The sequence below is a fragment of the Panthera onca genome, chromosome D2 (genome assembly GCF_046562875.1).
Source record: "Panthera onca isolate mPanOnc1 chromosome D2, mPanOnc1 haplotype 2, whole genome shotgun sequence".
Lineage (NCBI taxonomy): Eukaryota > Metazoa > Chordata > Mammalia > Carnivora > Felidae > Panthera > Panthera onca.
In genome coordinates, this window is record NC_138349.1 from 65,302,419 (window position 1) to 65,318,250 (window position 15,832).

The 15,832-nt window shown below is 38.6% G+C and overlaps 1 protein-coding gene across 2 annotated transcripts in view; it reads left to right on the plus strand.

The window, feature by feature from the left end:
- Positions 1-15,832, plus strand: part of ANK3 (ankyrin 3) — a 687,918-nt gene that overhangs the window by 94,609 nt on the left and 577,477 nt on the right. The window contains exon 2 of one of the 2 annotated variants that reach the window (XM_060642719.3): positions 213-294. The exons of the other annotated variant lie outside the window; for it this stretch is intronic. Coding sequence (XP_060498702.2) covers positions 274-294 — 21 coding nt within the window. The 5' untranslated portion in view covers positions 213-273. The remainder of the gene's footprint in view (positions 1-212; positions 295-15,832) is intronic. 2 annotated transcript variants of the gene reach the window in all.

Consider the following 15,832-nt stretch of genomic DNA (forward strand, 5'->3'; position numbering starts at 1 on the left):
TTACCATTGGCTTTGTTTTTCCTACAAAGATTTTCTTACAAAGGTTTCTAAAGTGTTTTCATAACGACAGGTCCTATTTCAATTGAGGATAATACCCGGCATCTAAATACTGCAGCAACCTTTTCTGTTGTTTGTTTCTTAAGTGAACAGGTTGAGGCCTTGTCTGCTCTTGTAAATTCAATGGGCTTGATTCTTTCTTGTCTTTTAAATAGCGTACGTTGCTGTCTGTGCAGGCATAGCTGTGCCTGGAGCAGTTTTCCTTGCGCTGAACATATGATCTGGTCTTTATCCTGGGTGAGTATTCTTTATGGGGCTGGCTTTTCTCCCTCAGGGTGAAGGTCTCATCTTCACTTTCTGCCTCATTAGAACAAAGGCAAACCACGGGTATGCGGTATTATAAAACCAATGCACTTTAAGCAAAATTTAGCCATCTCACCAAAAGGAAAAAGCTTAAAAATGTCAAGAACAGAGATGATCTAAGACTTTGGAGACAGACCTACCTTCCAGTCTGCTGAGTGACTAATAAGTTGAATGATCTTGGTCAAGTCACTTAGCTCTTTGGTTTCTGCTCTTGATTGATGACATGAATTTTACATTCTCTATTAGTTCTAAACTTTGAATGTATAAACAAGGATTAAAAAAAAGTTTAAAAGGATAAACTCGTTGTGGATATAGAAATTAAATTTGTGTTTTATATTAAAAGCAACATTTAGCCATATTCTGTAATGATCTATGTTTCCAGATTACCAAAGACCTTTAACAAATACAATTCTAATTTTTTAACGAGTTATATTCTAACCATGATGTGTCAGCTTAATATCTGAGCAAAATATATTGGGTTGCTTTTCATTTATCTTTGATGCATCGCAGATATTTACACTTGAGATGTTTCACTAGGACTATAGTTAAAATAAAGTGCTTAAATGAGTATTCAGTTCTTTTTTAAGAGACCTCAAATTACCAGAGTTAAACTCAGAATAGCTGTCCTGGTTGTGGGCATCTGTGGCTTCTTTCCATATCCATTTCTGCTGTAATTCTAAGGCTTTGTGAGATGAGAGAGGAGGCTTTCGAAGGCTGTGTATTATAATTTTTGTTTAAAGTACTATTAATCTGATACTTTAGTTATTTTTGTCTTAAATAGGGGTTTTGTGTGCTATTTTGGGCACAAACTGTACCACTTTTTAAAAAATGACTATAAACACTTTTTCAGTCTTAAATAACAGACTTGTGCTTGAGCTTTGGGCAAACTCTCCTTCTTAATTCAGAGACTGCTCATATAGAGAACACATCTGAATGTCCTACTAATGCTTTGGAGCCACTGATATGAAATCTGTTATAAACTGATACTTTTGATGCTCAGAAACTGTTGCTGCAGGTGGGTCTATCCATCCTTGAAAGAAGTGGCCCTAGATTGCTGTACTTCTAGCTATTTTATCTAATGGTACACATTTTTCATCAGTATGTTGCTCTCACATTTTTATTGACTGCTTCTGATGTAATTTGTGCTCAGAGTCCAGTTACTGGAGTTTCTTTAAATTACAGAGAAATCAGAGGTAGAAAGGCCACCCTATACAGATAGGCCCATAGAGTTTAGGTGTAAACCGGCATTTTGCATAATGAGAGGTATTTCCACCAAGACTATTTCTGGAGGTATGGAGTAGAGTGGATTGTTGGGGAAACTAAAATATGACTGCTGCAAGACCACCCCTGGGTTACTAAGGTTTTAGAAATGCCTGAGCTGCCAAAATGATAAGAAAACTGTTTAAATCATATATTAAAGTTGGTTTGTGGGAGAATTTTGGAACACTTGACAATCTTAAGACTGTTTCCCTCTTCTCGTTGAATTATCATGTGCCTTCAGAAATTTCCATCCAGCCAAACAAAACCCAAACAGAAATAGCAGGCAAAAAAACACTTCAAAAGTAATTTCAAAGATTCTACATTATTCTGTAGCAGTAAAGCTTATTATAGGTTATTATACAGAATAAGTGAATAAATTGCAGCCAAACACTCCCCATTTAAGTAGTTATAATTGAACTTGATGCAGATTATATTATAATTGAGATAGATATTTCTTATTTAGATGGAAGCTACTAGAGTTTGTTCAAGTTTTATGAGACTCGTGTCCAATTTCTTTGTTCATGTTATGTTAAATTATATTCTCCTTTGTATTTGACCCTAAGGCAGGAAACATTTGCAAAATTTGTTAGGCAAAAACAACAGCCAACATTCAGTAGAAAGTGTGGGCATTTTAATTCAAGAGTAAATGAGCATTTGAAAATTAGAAAAGGGTAGATAGAATCAGAGCTGGATGCTTCAAGTGGTGTAGACTTTTAGGACATTGGTCTGCCATGATGCTTTTTACCATGTTGTAATTTGTAAATATCACCTAATGTTACCCAGAAAATTGAAGAGCTGGAACATCATTGCCTATCCCTACCCCAGCTCAATTCCTCTCTTTGTTTCATTGGATTGGCCAGCCAAGATTTAAAGCAACAGTCATGAGCTGTTGTATCTGAACCTTTACATTTGTTTAAATTTGCTTAAATGTTTTTGTCTATTGCAGAAGTTTATGTGCTTTCAAATTCTTTATTCACTAGTATTTTCTTTATTAATAAGTGTTTTTATTTTTAACCTACTATATAGTGATTCATTGTGTTTACTTTTTTTTAAACTTTTTTTTTTAATGTTTATTTATTTTTGAGACAGAGAGACAGAGCATGAACGGGGGAGGGGCAGACAGAGAGGGAGACACAGAATCAGAAACAGGCTCCAGGCTCTGAGCCATCAGCCCAGAGCCCGACACGGGGCTCGAACTCACGGTCCGCGAGTCGTGACCTGAGCTGAAGTCGGACGCTCAACCGACTGAGCCATCCAGGTGCCCCAAATTGTGTTTACTTTTTAAAAGAAACAAACAAACAGCAAAAACAACAACTCCAGCAATTTTTTGTTAGAAGTAAATTATTCCTAGCCACAGGATAGCACTTAAAAATAACCTTGAAGGAGTCTTTGTGATTTAATGTTTTTCAGTCTGGGGAATATATTCTCAGCTTGTGCTTAATGTACAGTTATTAGATGAAATAAAATATCTAAAGCTTTGCTGTCTTTTGTTCTTTCACTAGTCATGCTAATGATTTTTTTTTTAAGGGTATTGTGATGACTGTATTGTTTTGCATACTTGCTAAAACTGGATTTAACCTAGGTAGAAATTCCATTTGATTTTTCATTGTTATTAAACCCTAGGTGAATAATATTAAACTTGTAAACATGATTTTATCTAAGTTTATTCTATCTGGGTTTAGTGTAGAATATATATACACTATTCTGTCTGGAAATAATAGAGATGATAACCCCAAAATAAACTATTAAAAATTCCCAGTGCTTTAATTTTATAAAATAACGATTGGCTATCAAAGCAACATTAGACAAGTCTTAAACTAAAATACTGACCATCTTAAACATCATGCTTTTGGGGCGCCTGGGTGGCTCAGTCGGTTAAGCGGCTGACTTCGGCTCAGGTCATGATCTCGCGGTCCGTGAGTTCGAGCCCCGCGTCGGGCTCTGTGCTGACAGCTCAGAGCCTGGAGCCTGTTTCGGATTCTGTGTCTCCCTCTCTCTCTGACCCTCCCCCGTTCATGCTCTGTCTCTCTCTGTCTCCAAAATAAATAAACGTTAAAAAAAAAATTTTAAACATCATGCTTTTCTAAACATTTTAGTTTCTTTTACTTTTGTTAACAGTCAAGGGTTTTAAAAAGCAATTATTTTGAACTCTGTTGAATTGTGATATAGAATTTTAAATATTATATGTAAGTGTTATCTTATAAATAAGAAGAGATTAAAAACAATTGAAAAGTCAGTGTCTTGCTGGATGTAGGAATAATTTGGCTTTCATGTAAATGAATATGCAGTGTATGAATTACAAAGCAATGTAAAACTAAATGGTGGTTGAAAAAAGAAAGCTTGCCTTATGTTAGCTGAACGTCTCATTTGGTAGATACAGTGTTTGAAGGTGGCAGGTGGTGGTGGGGAACTGGTTGTGGGGAAGACAGACATCACAAGAGGTTGGCTCTACCCTCCCCAAGGATGTTTTCCATTCTTATGTCTGGAATTAGATTAATGGGCAAGACTAGACTCTGAAATGCTTAATAATAACTAGGCATGAAGGTGTTATCCCTTACTTCATTTAAACCGTTTTGATTTTTTTTAATGTTTATTTATTTTTGAGAGAGAGAGAGAGACACAGAGCACATGGGGGGTGGAGGGCGGGAAGGGCAGAGAGAGAGAGGGAGACACAGAATCCAAAACAGGCTTTAGGCTCTGAGCTGTTAGCACAGAGCCCAACGTGGGGCTTGAACCTGTGAATCATGAGATCATGACCTGAGCCAAAGTCGGATGCTTAACTGACTGAGCCACCCAGGTGCCCAACAGTTTTGAAATGTGAATTTTAGATTTCTTCAGCTTTACCAAAACTAACTAAACACACAAAGGTAAACTAATTAGATTTATAGTCACAAAAATGTTAATCAGACTTATCTCTGGATGATAGCATTAGAGGTAATTGTTATTTTCCCTAAACTTTTCCATATTTTACAAAATTTCTGCAATGAATCTATATTAGTTTTATCATAGAAAAGATAGTTACTTCAAAATGTATTTTTTTATTTATACAAATACTTTTATTTTGTTTTTAGATGTATATATAACAGTATACATTTGAGTAAGGTGGCTGCTCAAATCTAGTAGGGGAAAGGTTACAAAAGATACATAAAAATATTCATATCAAAAGCATGAGGATCCTTACATCCTTCTTATAGAACAAGCACATTCTATACAAATGGAAGGGTTGTGACAAAGAATTTTAAAGGTCAAGAGCCTCTAAATGTATTTATGTAGATATATATTCTTCCTTATATATTCTTCTTTCATTATCACACAGCTATTATTAGTCTAATCTAAAACTTAGTCTAAATTTATATTTTTGATAAATGTGATTTTATAGTTTTTATGTATAATTTTGATGCACATTTTGGAAGAAGAGTCTCTGGATTTTTATAAGTTTTGTAATAATGGACACCAATTAATCAAATATTAATTTTTTAAAGATTTTATTTTTAAGTAATCTCTACACCCAACTTGGGGCTTGAACCCACAACCCTGAGATCAAGCGTCATATTATGCTCCACTGACTGAGCCAGCCAGCTGCCCCATATAATTATTTTTAAGGAAATTTATGACTATGGCCTGGGAGAACATTTAATAGGCAAATCAGTACAAAACACCTGATTCCTGTCCACCCCTTCTGACAAGATTCCTTTCTCCCCTTTATAGTCCCTATACTAGATGACTGTACCATCAGCCAGTTGTTTGTGTCAGAAACTTGGGAGTCAAAAATTGATTCCCTCCCAGCCTGTCTTCTGTACCTACTCCATTAGCAAATCTGAAATATATCTTATAGATGTCTGTTTCTTTTTTTTTTTTTTTTAATTTTTTTTTTAACGTTTATTTATTTTTGAGACAGAGAGAGACAGAGCATGAACGGGGGAGGGTCAGAGAGAGGGAGACACAGAATCCGAAACAGGCTCCAGGCTCTGAGCTGTCAGCACAGAGCCCGACGCGGGGCTCGAACTCATGGACCACGAGATCATGACCTGAGCCGAGGTCGGCCGCTTAACCGACTGAGCCACCCAAGCGCCCCTAGATGTCTGTTTCTTGCTGTCACCATTGTTACTGCCATACTACGAGTCACACCATTATCTCTAAACTGGACAGTGTTGCAGTCTCCAATCTGGTCTCCCTGCCTAATCCATTCTCTACACAGTCATAAAAACATGTGTTTCTGTTGGTAAAGTCTTTGTACTTGTAACCACATTTATATTCTTTCCAGGGCCTTACTGTGGTCCTGCCTCCCTTTTGGTTTTCATATCATTCATTCTGTCCCTGTTCTCTCCTCTTCAGCCCCATTGACATCTGCCTGTTTTGTCAACATATTAAAGGCTTTGCTACTTAAAGGGTTTTTTTGTTTTTTGTTTGTTTCTTTGTTTTAAGTAAACCCTACCCGCAACGTGGGGCTCAAACTCATGACCCTGAGATCAAGAGTCACATGCTGTACCCACTGAGCCAGCCAGATGCCCCTGTTGAAGCTCTTATGATGGCTGTTCCTCTACCTGGCTGTCCCTGTTTCCCCATGGCTGGAGCCTTGGAAGTCTCCCTTCTCAGTCCCTTCCCCTTCCTTCAGGAGGACTAACTGCAACCTGAGTTAAATTAGCCCGTCTCTTCTCACAAGTCGTTTCTATTCACTTCAGTCTGATGATTTCCTCTGGGCTTCTTTTTTTTTTTTTTTTTTTTTTTTTTTTAGTCATCTTTGTTTACTTATTTTCTGACGTTATCTGCTAGAACTGTGCTGGAACATTAACTGTCTTGTTTGTTCTCATACCCATAACTGGCAGCATATTACATGCTCAATAAATAATTGTACATTGAGATAGTTCATAATGAGCATGGATTTTACATGGATCTTTATAATTAACCCCAATGTTTTAAAATGAAAATATAAAGGAATATTTTAATTCTTTTTTTTTCTTTAGCTAAGACAATAAATTTATTCCCAGAGTGCTCATGTATATCTAGCATATTTTGCAGCCAACTGGTAATGAGGGGGAGGCAGATATCATGCCCCTTGACAGATAAGATGCTGACACGCAGATTAGATGACGTGTTCACATTCACTTTCTGGTAAATGGTAGAATAGGAATCACAGAGGCTTTAGTTAGCGTCCTTTAAATATAACATCCTTTTGTGAAAAGAGAACCTAAAGCTTTTAGAGGTTAAGTGATCAAGGTTACACAGCTGGAACTCTTGAAAAGAATAGGAACCAGGAAAAGATCTAAACAGAGTGCCCCTGAGTTGCTTCTCAGGTTCACTTACATTGTAGCATGTAATACTTCTGCAACTGGGAAAAAATATATCCCTTTATGTAAAAAATTATGGTTCTGTATTTTAAAATATGACTAACATTTTTTCACATTTAATAGTATAGTGATGTGAATCCTTTAAGTCCCGTAGGCATTAGTGCTATTTTTTTTTTTCAGAAAATGCTTCAAATTAGCCTTTTGATTTTCTAACTAATGTCTTTGAACTCTGATATTGTTTGTTAAACATACAAAAGCATCCATAACATTTGTCATAGATGTTACGTGAGCTTTTTGGTTTCCAGACATCACCTCTTTAACTCTCTGTTGCTATGGGTTTTCATTAGTATTCCATGGAGCCTGGGTTGCCATAGAAAATGTGTAGTTGTAGAGGAGTTACCATGGTAACAGTCCACCATTATGTGTTTTTCAGTATCAGCTAGCTGGAGATGATAGTGAATCTGAATATTTGCTTAGGAGTCCAATATTGAAAAATAAAATAGAATATTTTAATGTCCTAGTTATGTCCAACAGATACTTTAAATATGATGCTTGCTACCCTTTATTCAAATAAATTAAATAGAAATGAAAGCCGCTTTGAAAGCTAGTTTTTAGCAGCCATTTAGCTTCATCTCTAGAGATACTAAAAATTTAAATTGCCTTAAATGTTTGACACGCACATAAACTCCCGTGGAGTAAAGCTGCTTGTCAAATAAACATAAGTTTTTGTTTTAACCGGCTTGCCTTCTTCCTGACCTTGAATAATAGCAGCTCAGGTACATGTAAGAAGACCGAGAGGAGAAGAGTGTTTTTGTCTTTGAAATGTAAGTCAGAAATAAAGAAAGGAAATCACCTAGTGACTCATGGCTCTAAGTAGCTTTCCAAAAGAAAGAAAAAAAATCAGAGAAACTATTTTCAGTAAAATGGCAACTCCCTTGGTTGAACAGCAGTTTTAAAGATACTATTCAAAAACATTTTGATATATCCAACCCTTTAACAATCATTTTGAAATTTCTAACCTATTAGAAATGTTAGGCATATTATGTCAGTTCCCTACAAATAACCTTTGTTATTTTTATCTTGATAGAGTGACGCACCATTATTTTGTCACAGGGTGTGTAGAAAAAAAGTTATAACAGTTCGGCAAATTAGATCTGTGTATATTCGAGATTTTAAAAAGATGAGTGAACTTCAAGTTTTACAATTTAATTTTGTGATCTGGCTTAAATTTTTTGTTTGTTTTTAATTGCTGCTGTTGCCTGAACACTTGTGTTCCCTCTAAAGTGATATGTTGAAACCGAATGCCTAATGTGATGGCGTTAGAAGGTGGGATCTTTGGGAGGTGATTAGGTCTCTTATGAAAGAATGGGATTAGGGTCATTAAAAAGAGACCCTGGAGAGCTCTCCTGTGCCTCCTATCATGTAAGGACACAGTGAAAAGGCAGCTGTCTTTGAATCAGGCTTTGGGTCTTCACCAGACACCTAATTTGCCAGCGCCATGATCATGACTTCCCAGCCTCCAGAGCTGCAAGAGATAAATGTTTGTTGTTTATAAGCCACCCAGTCTATGGTATTCTGTTATAGCAGTTTGAATGAGCTGAGACAATTGCCAAGCCTTTCTCTGAAGTTGTGGGAAGATGTGATGTTGGGACCCCTTGTTTTTGTTTTCTTGAAGCCACTTAGTGTTGGAGACCTTTAACAGTCTTCTCTTGAAGCTTTTTCTCCTGGGACATAGGAAGATAGCCTTTTCTCCAGTAGAGCAGAGGCTCAGCAAAGAATCATGGGGTCATAACTGAGCACTTCAGAGAATCACTGAGCGCATGAACTGCTTCTGGGTAACCACGGGGTATTTGAGAGAAAAATGTAAAACCAAACAGTGTTTTATTAGGCACAGCTTGCACAGAGGAAGTATGTAGAGTTTAATAGAAAATATTTAAAAACATTTTTTATGTTTTTTTTAATGTTTATTTTTGAGAGAGAGAGAGAGAGAGAGAGAGTATGTGAGAGTGGGGGAGGGGCAGAGAGAGAGTGGGACACAGAAGCAGGCTCCAGGCTCTGAGCTGTCAGTACAGAGCCTGATGTGGGGCTCAAACCCATGAACCATGAGATCATGACCTGAGCTGAAGTCAGACTCCTAACCAACTGAGCCAATCAGGCGCCCCTTGATAGAAAATATTTAAAAAGCTGCTCTTTAATCCATGATGTTACTGTAGGAAGTAATCCTCTTGCAAGGAGTGGCTTCAAGTGGACTTGAGAGTAAAATACTCTGAATTAACAAACTATAGAGTTCTCAAACAGTGATATTCATCTATAAATGCCATTTAACATAGTCCTAGTTTTACAGATAAGGGAATTAGTAACTTAATGGGTATTATCAATCTAGGATGAGAGTATTGAGTTTAGGAAAATAATAAAATTAAATACTTGGCATTTGGTGAAGTAAGGGTTTATTGTTGAGAATGCATTCAAAATGTTTCTGTGTACATTCATTTGCAAGCCCCCACGGTATCTCAGAGCAGTGGGTAACAGAATGCTGTAGTTAAAAGCACAGACTTTGGAGTCAGGCTGCCTGAGTAAGATTCCTAGTTTGATCAGCTATGAGGCTCTGTGATGTTGGAAAATATCCAATTGGATATGGGCCTCAGTTTCCTCATTTGCATTATGGGGATAACAGCCGTTACTATGTTATAGGTTGTTATGAGATATGATGGAAAGGATTTATGTTTGTAAAGTGCTTGGAGTACGACCTGGTACACAAAAAGTGCTGTTTGGGTGTATGTTAATTAAGGTGGAAAACAGTAGGAAGGTTGGGGTTGAGAGTTACCCAGCTGATGACATTTGACCTCCAGAGTGAGTCAAAGAATAATTAATTTGAAGAAGTCAGATAGGCAATACCATAAATAGTACACCTGTTTCACTCTTTTCAGATTTAAATTACATGTAAGACATTGGCATAACATTGGTAGCCTCTTACACTGTATACCAAGGTTCCATTTGCTAGTAAGTCCATTCAAATGCAGTAAGGATTTATTAACCTTGATTTTTATGATCCTCAGTCCCTATATAGAGGTTTTTGGCAGCAGAAGGTACCTTTTCATTAATGGCAGAAGATAATGAGGTCAGATAGCATTTATCATGATATATTACCTTCTCTTACCTGCCTTTTCTTTTCCCTTGATGGATTTTGAGTCAGTACTTAACAGAAAGATTAAATAGAAGATAGAGTTTTTTCCAGAAGTTGCAGTTTGATATGGGGCGCCTGGGTGGCTCAGTCGGTTGAGCATCTGACTTCGGCTCAGGTCATAATCTCGCAGTCTGTGAGTTCGAGCCCTGCTTCGGGCTCTGTGCTGACAGCAGAGAGCCTGGAGCCTGCTTCGGATTCTGTGTCTTCCTCTCTCTCTGCCCCTTCCCCGCTCATGCTGTGTGTATGTCTCTCTCTGTCAAAAATAAATAAACATTATAAAAAATTTTTTAAAAAGTTGCAGTTTGATAAATAATTTCTTGGCTATAGTTAAATTCCTTTTATTGTAATGGATCAAGTTGTCTATTTAAATCAGATATCAGAGCTAATCCACAGCCCTGATTCAAACTCTCTTGTTTTTCACCTGGTGGCCCTGGACTGAATGAAATATTTACTATCTCTCATTCATTGCTCTCATGCTTTTCTGTCTTCAGTCCTTTGCCTTTCCCCTCAAATTTGATAAGTCTCAAGTCAAGGCTCTGATCTCCTCTGTCTTTTCCACGTTTGTAATCCCCCCCCCCCCCCCCAATCTCGTGGCCACACTTTTACTTCTATGTGGCTATTTTGGAAAATTATCTTGCCGTCATCTCGATCTCTTTCTAGCTGGTCCTTAGTTGACTGTATGCCAGTGTTTGCAGTGAGTACCTTGCTATAACTTCACCGAGGTATGCAACCCCCCAAACCTTTGTACCTCTTGACCATGCATGCCTCTACCACGTAATCCCATTCCTGCTATCTTTTAAAACCAGTGGGAGATTCTGTCAGGGTTCTAGCCTCTCCCAGGCACCAAGGCTCAGTGTTTTGGAAGTTCTGTGAATTCAGTATACTTAACGAGAGGCACGCTTGGTGCTTTACTGCAGGCAGGGGATTGTAACTAACTGACTGGGAGTAGAATTTACAAGTCCCTTGAACTTGGGTGGGAAAAAATTACTTCGTTTCAGTAAAATTTAGCGTTTCCTTTAATTATGAATTTAGGACAGATATCAAAGTAATGTTACTAATACCTATGACTGTCATCAGTAATAATTATGAATATTTTCATATTATAGCTGTTGAGGATATCTAGAAATACCATTCATACTCTTAATTACTTCAAAATTAGTTATTAGACCTGCTACTAGATTGTACAGTGTAATGTATAAAGAAGCATTTATATTATTTTGTTATAAATTTGTTTTAAAAATATTTTAATATTTTTATCAAATAAAAGGTGGATGGGTGAAATATGTGAACAGAATTAAGAGTCTATTTACTTGTGAGGAGCACAGAGTAGTGTATAGGACTGTTGAGGCACTATATTGTACACCTGAAACTAATATAACATCGCGTGTTAACTATATTGGAAATTAAAAAAGGTGTTACTGAAAATAATGTAAGTTCTGTCAGGAGAGGTAGTATATCTATCTTGATTGCTGTTGTACCTTAGCATCAGGTTCAGTATAGAAGCAGCTCAATAAAAATTTGTTAAAAGACATTTTTTTTGATTACTGTGTTTTGCTATGTTTGATTTCCTTTGCAATTCTATTTCATGTTTTAAAAGCACTGTCTTGAGAAGGGCTCCAGAGGCTTCATCATTCTGCCAAAGGGGTCTATGGCCCAAAAGATTAATCATCTGTATTCAGAACGCCTGTTTTCATATTTGTATGATATCAAATACCATATAAAATTTGATAGTTTTGGTACTGCTCATTTCTTTATTTTTTATTTAAAAATTTTTTTAGAGCGAGAACGAGTTGTGGAGAGGGGAGAGGGAGAGAGAATCTTTTTTTTTTTTAATGTTTATTTGCTTTTTGAGAGAGAGAGAGAGTGAGTGCAGGAGAGGGGCAGAGAGATACAGAATCTGAAGCAGACTCCAGGCTCTGAGCTGTCAGTACAGAGCCCGATGTAGGGCTGGAAATCACAAATGGCAAGATCATGACCTGAGCTAAAGTCAGATGCTTACCTGACTGAGCCACCCAAGCGCACTGAGAGGGAGAGAATCTTAAGCCTGCTCCATGCTCCGCAGGGAGCCTGACTCAGGGCTCCATATAATGACCCTGAGATCATGACCTGAACCAAAATCAAGAGTCAGATGCGTAACTGAGTGAGCCACGCAGGTGCTCTTTATTTATTTTAAAGTGTGAAAACACAGCTTTTATTTAAGAATTTTTAATACTCAACTGAAATGACAGTGGTTATACCTTGCTTGGGTCACTTGGGAGTGGAATGCCAGGCTGGAGCCCCCCAGCCTCAGTTTCCTCCAGCATTTAAAAATATTTATTTATGCCTCAGACATTATTTTAGCCAATACTTTATCTCAGTGTTTAGAACCAAAATGCCATGATTTTACAAGTACCATGGATTCTTTTCAACTATTTTAATATAGCAAAATAAAGATTAAGAAAAAGATTAATTTGTGAACATTTGTATTGCTTTGTACTTTGATTGCAGATAGCACAGAACTATGCAAGCTTGCCAGCGATTTGTAACCGGGATTAGATTGAAGATACTAATAAGCTGGAAAAGTGTAGATAGGAGGTGAGGGGGAGGATGCACCAGGTGCAATCAGACCTGATTGAGTGCGTGCTCTTTAGTGCCTCCTTACAAGGAAATTAGATACTTCGGAAAGTAACTGGTTTTGATAATCTATAGCCACATAGCAAAATGTTCTCAAGCTCTTTGGGTCATTTAGGGATTTTAATTTGTTATACCTTTTATTTTTGTCCTCTGTTATCTTGGAGGATCATATATTTTCTAAATAAATAAGCTAGAGAAAATGATTTCGTTATATTTACTGTCTTAAATTCAGTTATCTTATTATGTCGTGACAAACCACCCCAAAGCCTAGGGGCTTAAATGGCACTGTGTTTTTATCCCTCATGGGACTGAGGGGCTCTCGCCCAGGGTCTCCTGTGTGGTCACAGTCCTCCATAGGCCCCACTGCTCTGCATGTTCAAGGTGCCTTGCCTTCTCACCCATCTGATACCTCTGTGCTTCTCTTTCCCACCCCTCCCTCAGCAGACTTGCCCAGACCTTTTATATGGTGGCTCAGGTGACAAGACACGGGAAGCACGGCCTGCTGTCCTCTTAAAGGCCAGAGCCACAGTGCGCACAGCATCATTTATGCTGTGTTCTAGTGGCAAGGAAAGATTCCAAGGGGTAAAGAAACAGACCCCCGGGCGATGAGGGCAGTGGCATGTGTGCAGGGAAGGAAGGAGCTGAAGGTACCCAAAGCCCTCATTTCCCGTTTCATCTTGCTTTCCTCCTCAAGCTCATTCTTCCTTCTCTTTTCTCGATTTTTACTTCTTCTTTATTATTTTTTTTTTTTTAGAGAGAGAGAGAGTGAGAGAGATGGAGAGAGAGAGAGAACTTGAACCTGTGAGCAGGGGAGGGGCAGAGAGAGGAAGAGAAGAGAGAATCCCAAGCAGGCTCTGCACTAACAGTGGGGCCCAAACTCATAAGTGGTGAGATCATGTCCTGAGCCAAAACCGAGAGTTGGATGCTTAATCAACTGAGCCACCAACATACCCCTCAATTTTACTTCTTTTCTTTCTAAAAAAAAAATCTGTATTTATTTATTTTGAGAGAGAGAAAGAGAGGGGCAGAGAGAGAGAGGGGAGACAGAGGAATCAAAGTGGGCTCCGTGCTGACTGCAGAGAGCATGATGTGGGGCTCAAACTCACGAACCGTGAGATCATGACCTGAGCCAAAGTTGGATGCTTAACTGACTGAGCCACCCAGGTGCTCTTCAATTTTTATTTCTTAATAATTTAGTTAATTCCTTTCTCCCAGGGTAACTCTTTAAAAAAAATTTTTTTTTAATTTTTTTTTTTAACTTTTTTTATTCTTATTTTTGAGACAGAGAGAGACAGAGCGTGAACGGAGGAGGGTCAGAGAGAGAGGGAGACACAGAATCCGAAACAGGCTCCAGGCTCTGAGCTGTCAGCACAGAGCCCGACGTGGGGCTCGAACTCACAGACCGTGAGATCATGACCTGAGCCGAAGTCGGCTGCCTAACTGACTGAGCCACCCAGGTGCCCCTAAAAAAATTTTTTTTTAACGTTTATTTATTATTGAGAGACAGAGAGACACAGAGCATGAGCAGGGGAGGGGTACAGAGAGGGGGAGACATAGAATCTGGAGTAGGCTCCAGGCTCTGAGCTGTCAGCACAACCTGACACGGGGCTCAAACTCACAAACTGTGAGATCTTGACCTCAGCCGAAGTCGGTCACTTAACCAACTGAGCCACCCAGGAGCCCCTCCCAGGGTAACTCTTTTTAGGTTCTTAATATGTAACCATGTCTCTATCCACTTTTCTTTGTTTTTTTTTTTTTTTTTTTTTTTTTTCCCTCTGTAGAGCCGTAACATCAATGCCTTTTCAATTCCACCACTGTTTTTACAGGCTTTCGTAACTGCCCCCCTGCACTGTTACAGAGGGTTTTCTTATTGGTTATTTTAAATTTGGACGTCCCAAGATCACCTTTGCTTCTGAGTCCAACTGCACGTTTAAGTTCCCAAGATCACCCTTAGGTTCCCAAGATCACTAGAAAGACCCCTAGAACTCTGCAAGTTGTTGTGCGCATGCTTGTGGTTTGTTACTGGGAGGGATGCAGGCTCAGATCAGCCCAGGGAAGACACGCATCCTTCCAGGCCTGGGAGAGTTCCATGTGCTGAGCTCCATCGTCCTCCCCCAGTGCAGTTATGTGGCCACTCTTATTTCCCCCAGTAACCGTGTTTGAGAACACACATGCAGCATTGCCAGCCAGGGAATTCACTGAGCCTTTGTGGCCAGAGTTTTCACTGAGGCTCAGTCATAGTCTTGGTTGGCCACATGGATATTGTTGACTGCTTGTGTGATTTACCTTAGTCCCCAGTCCTTCCTGAAGTCGAGCGGATAGCACGTGGCCACAGGTACCCGCGATAAAATCGCATCATTAGTATAGCATGTGTGGAGGGACCCAAAGCCCCAAGGTAAACAGAGACATTTATCAGGCCGAATATTCCAAGGGTCAAGGCCACTTCCCGGGAGTAAGGGCAGAGGCTAGACCACTTTTCAGGAAAGGTTAATCCTTTATTACAGAGCTACTTTATCTCTTTGCTTCTCCATTCCATCTAACGTGTGCCTGCCAGATCAGTCCATCTAACGAATAGTCTTGGCCATGTTACTTTTTGCTCAACAACCTATGTGTCTTCTTATTACACTTTTGTCCCTGTGTTCCAGAGTTTACATGTGGTTTTGATAATAAATATTCTTTTTTTTTGACCCCATAAACCAGTAAAATATCAAAGTGGTCCCAAATTATATAATCACCCTGTGTTTTCCCAACTGGTCTTTACCCCTGCTGTCTTTTCAACCTGCAATGCCCTTGCCCATTCAAAATCTTTGTGGTCTCATTCATGTACCTCACTATCATAAAGCCTTAATTGCTTAAAATAGATTTATTTGATTTCTCTTTGGATCTCTTTCCTTGTACATCTCCATGAGACTTGCTGTGATCTGCCTTGCATTGAAGTTATTTTTATACCTGTCTTATTCTCTTTATTAGACAGGAAGCTCCTTCAGAGTAAGGATTGTGCCTTATTCCTCTTCATGTTTTTTTGTGGAGGCCACAATAATGCCTGGAAACCTGAAAGGGATAGAATATGTACAGAATTTCATTCCTGTCTTTTGGAGAAGATCCAACAAATTTAATGTCACAAGAA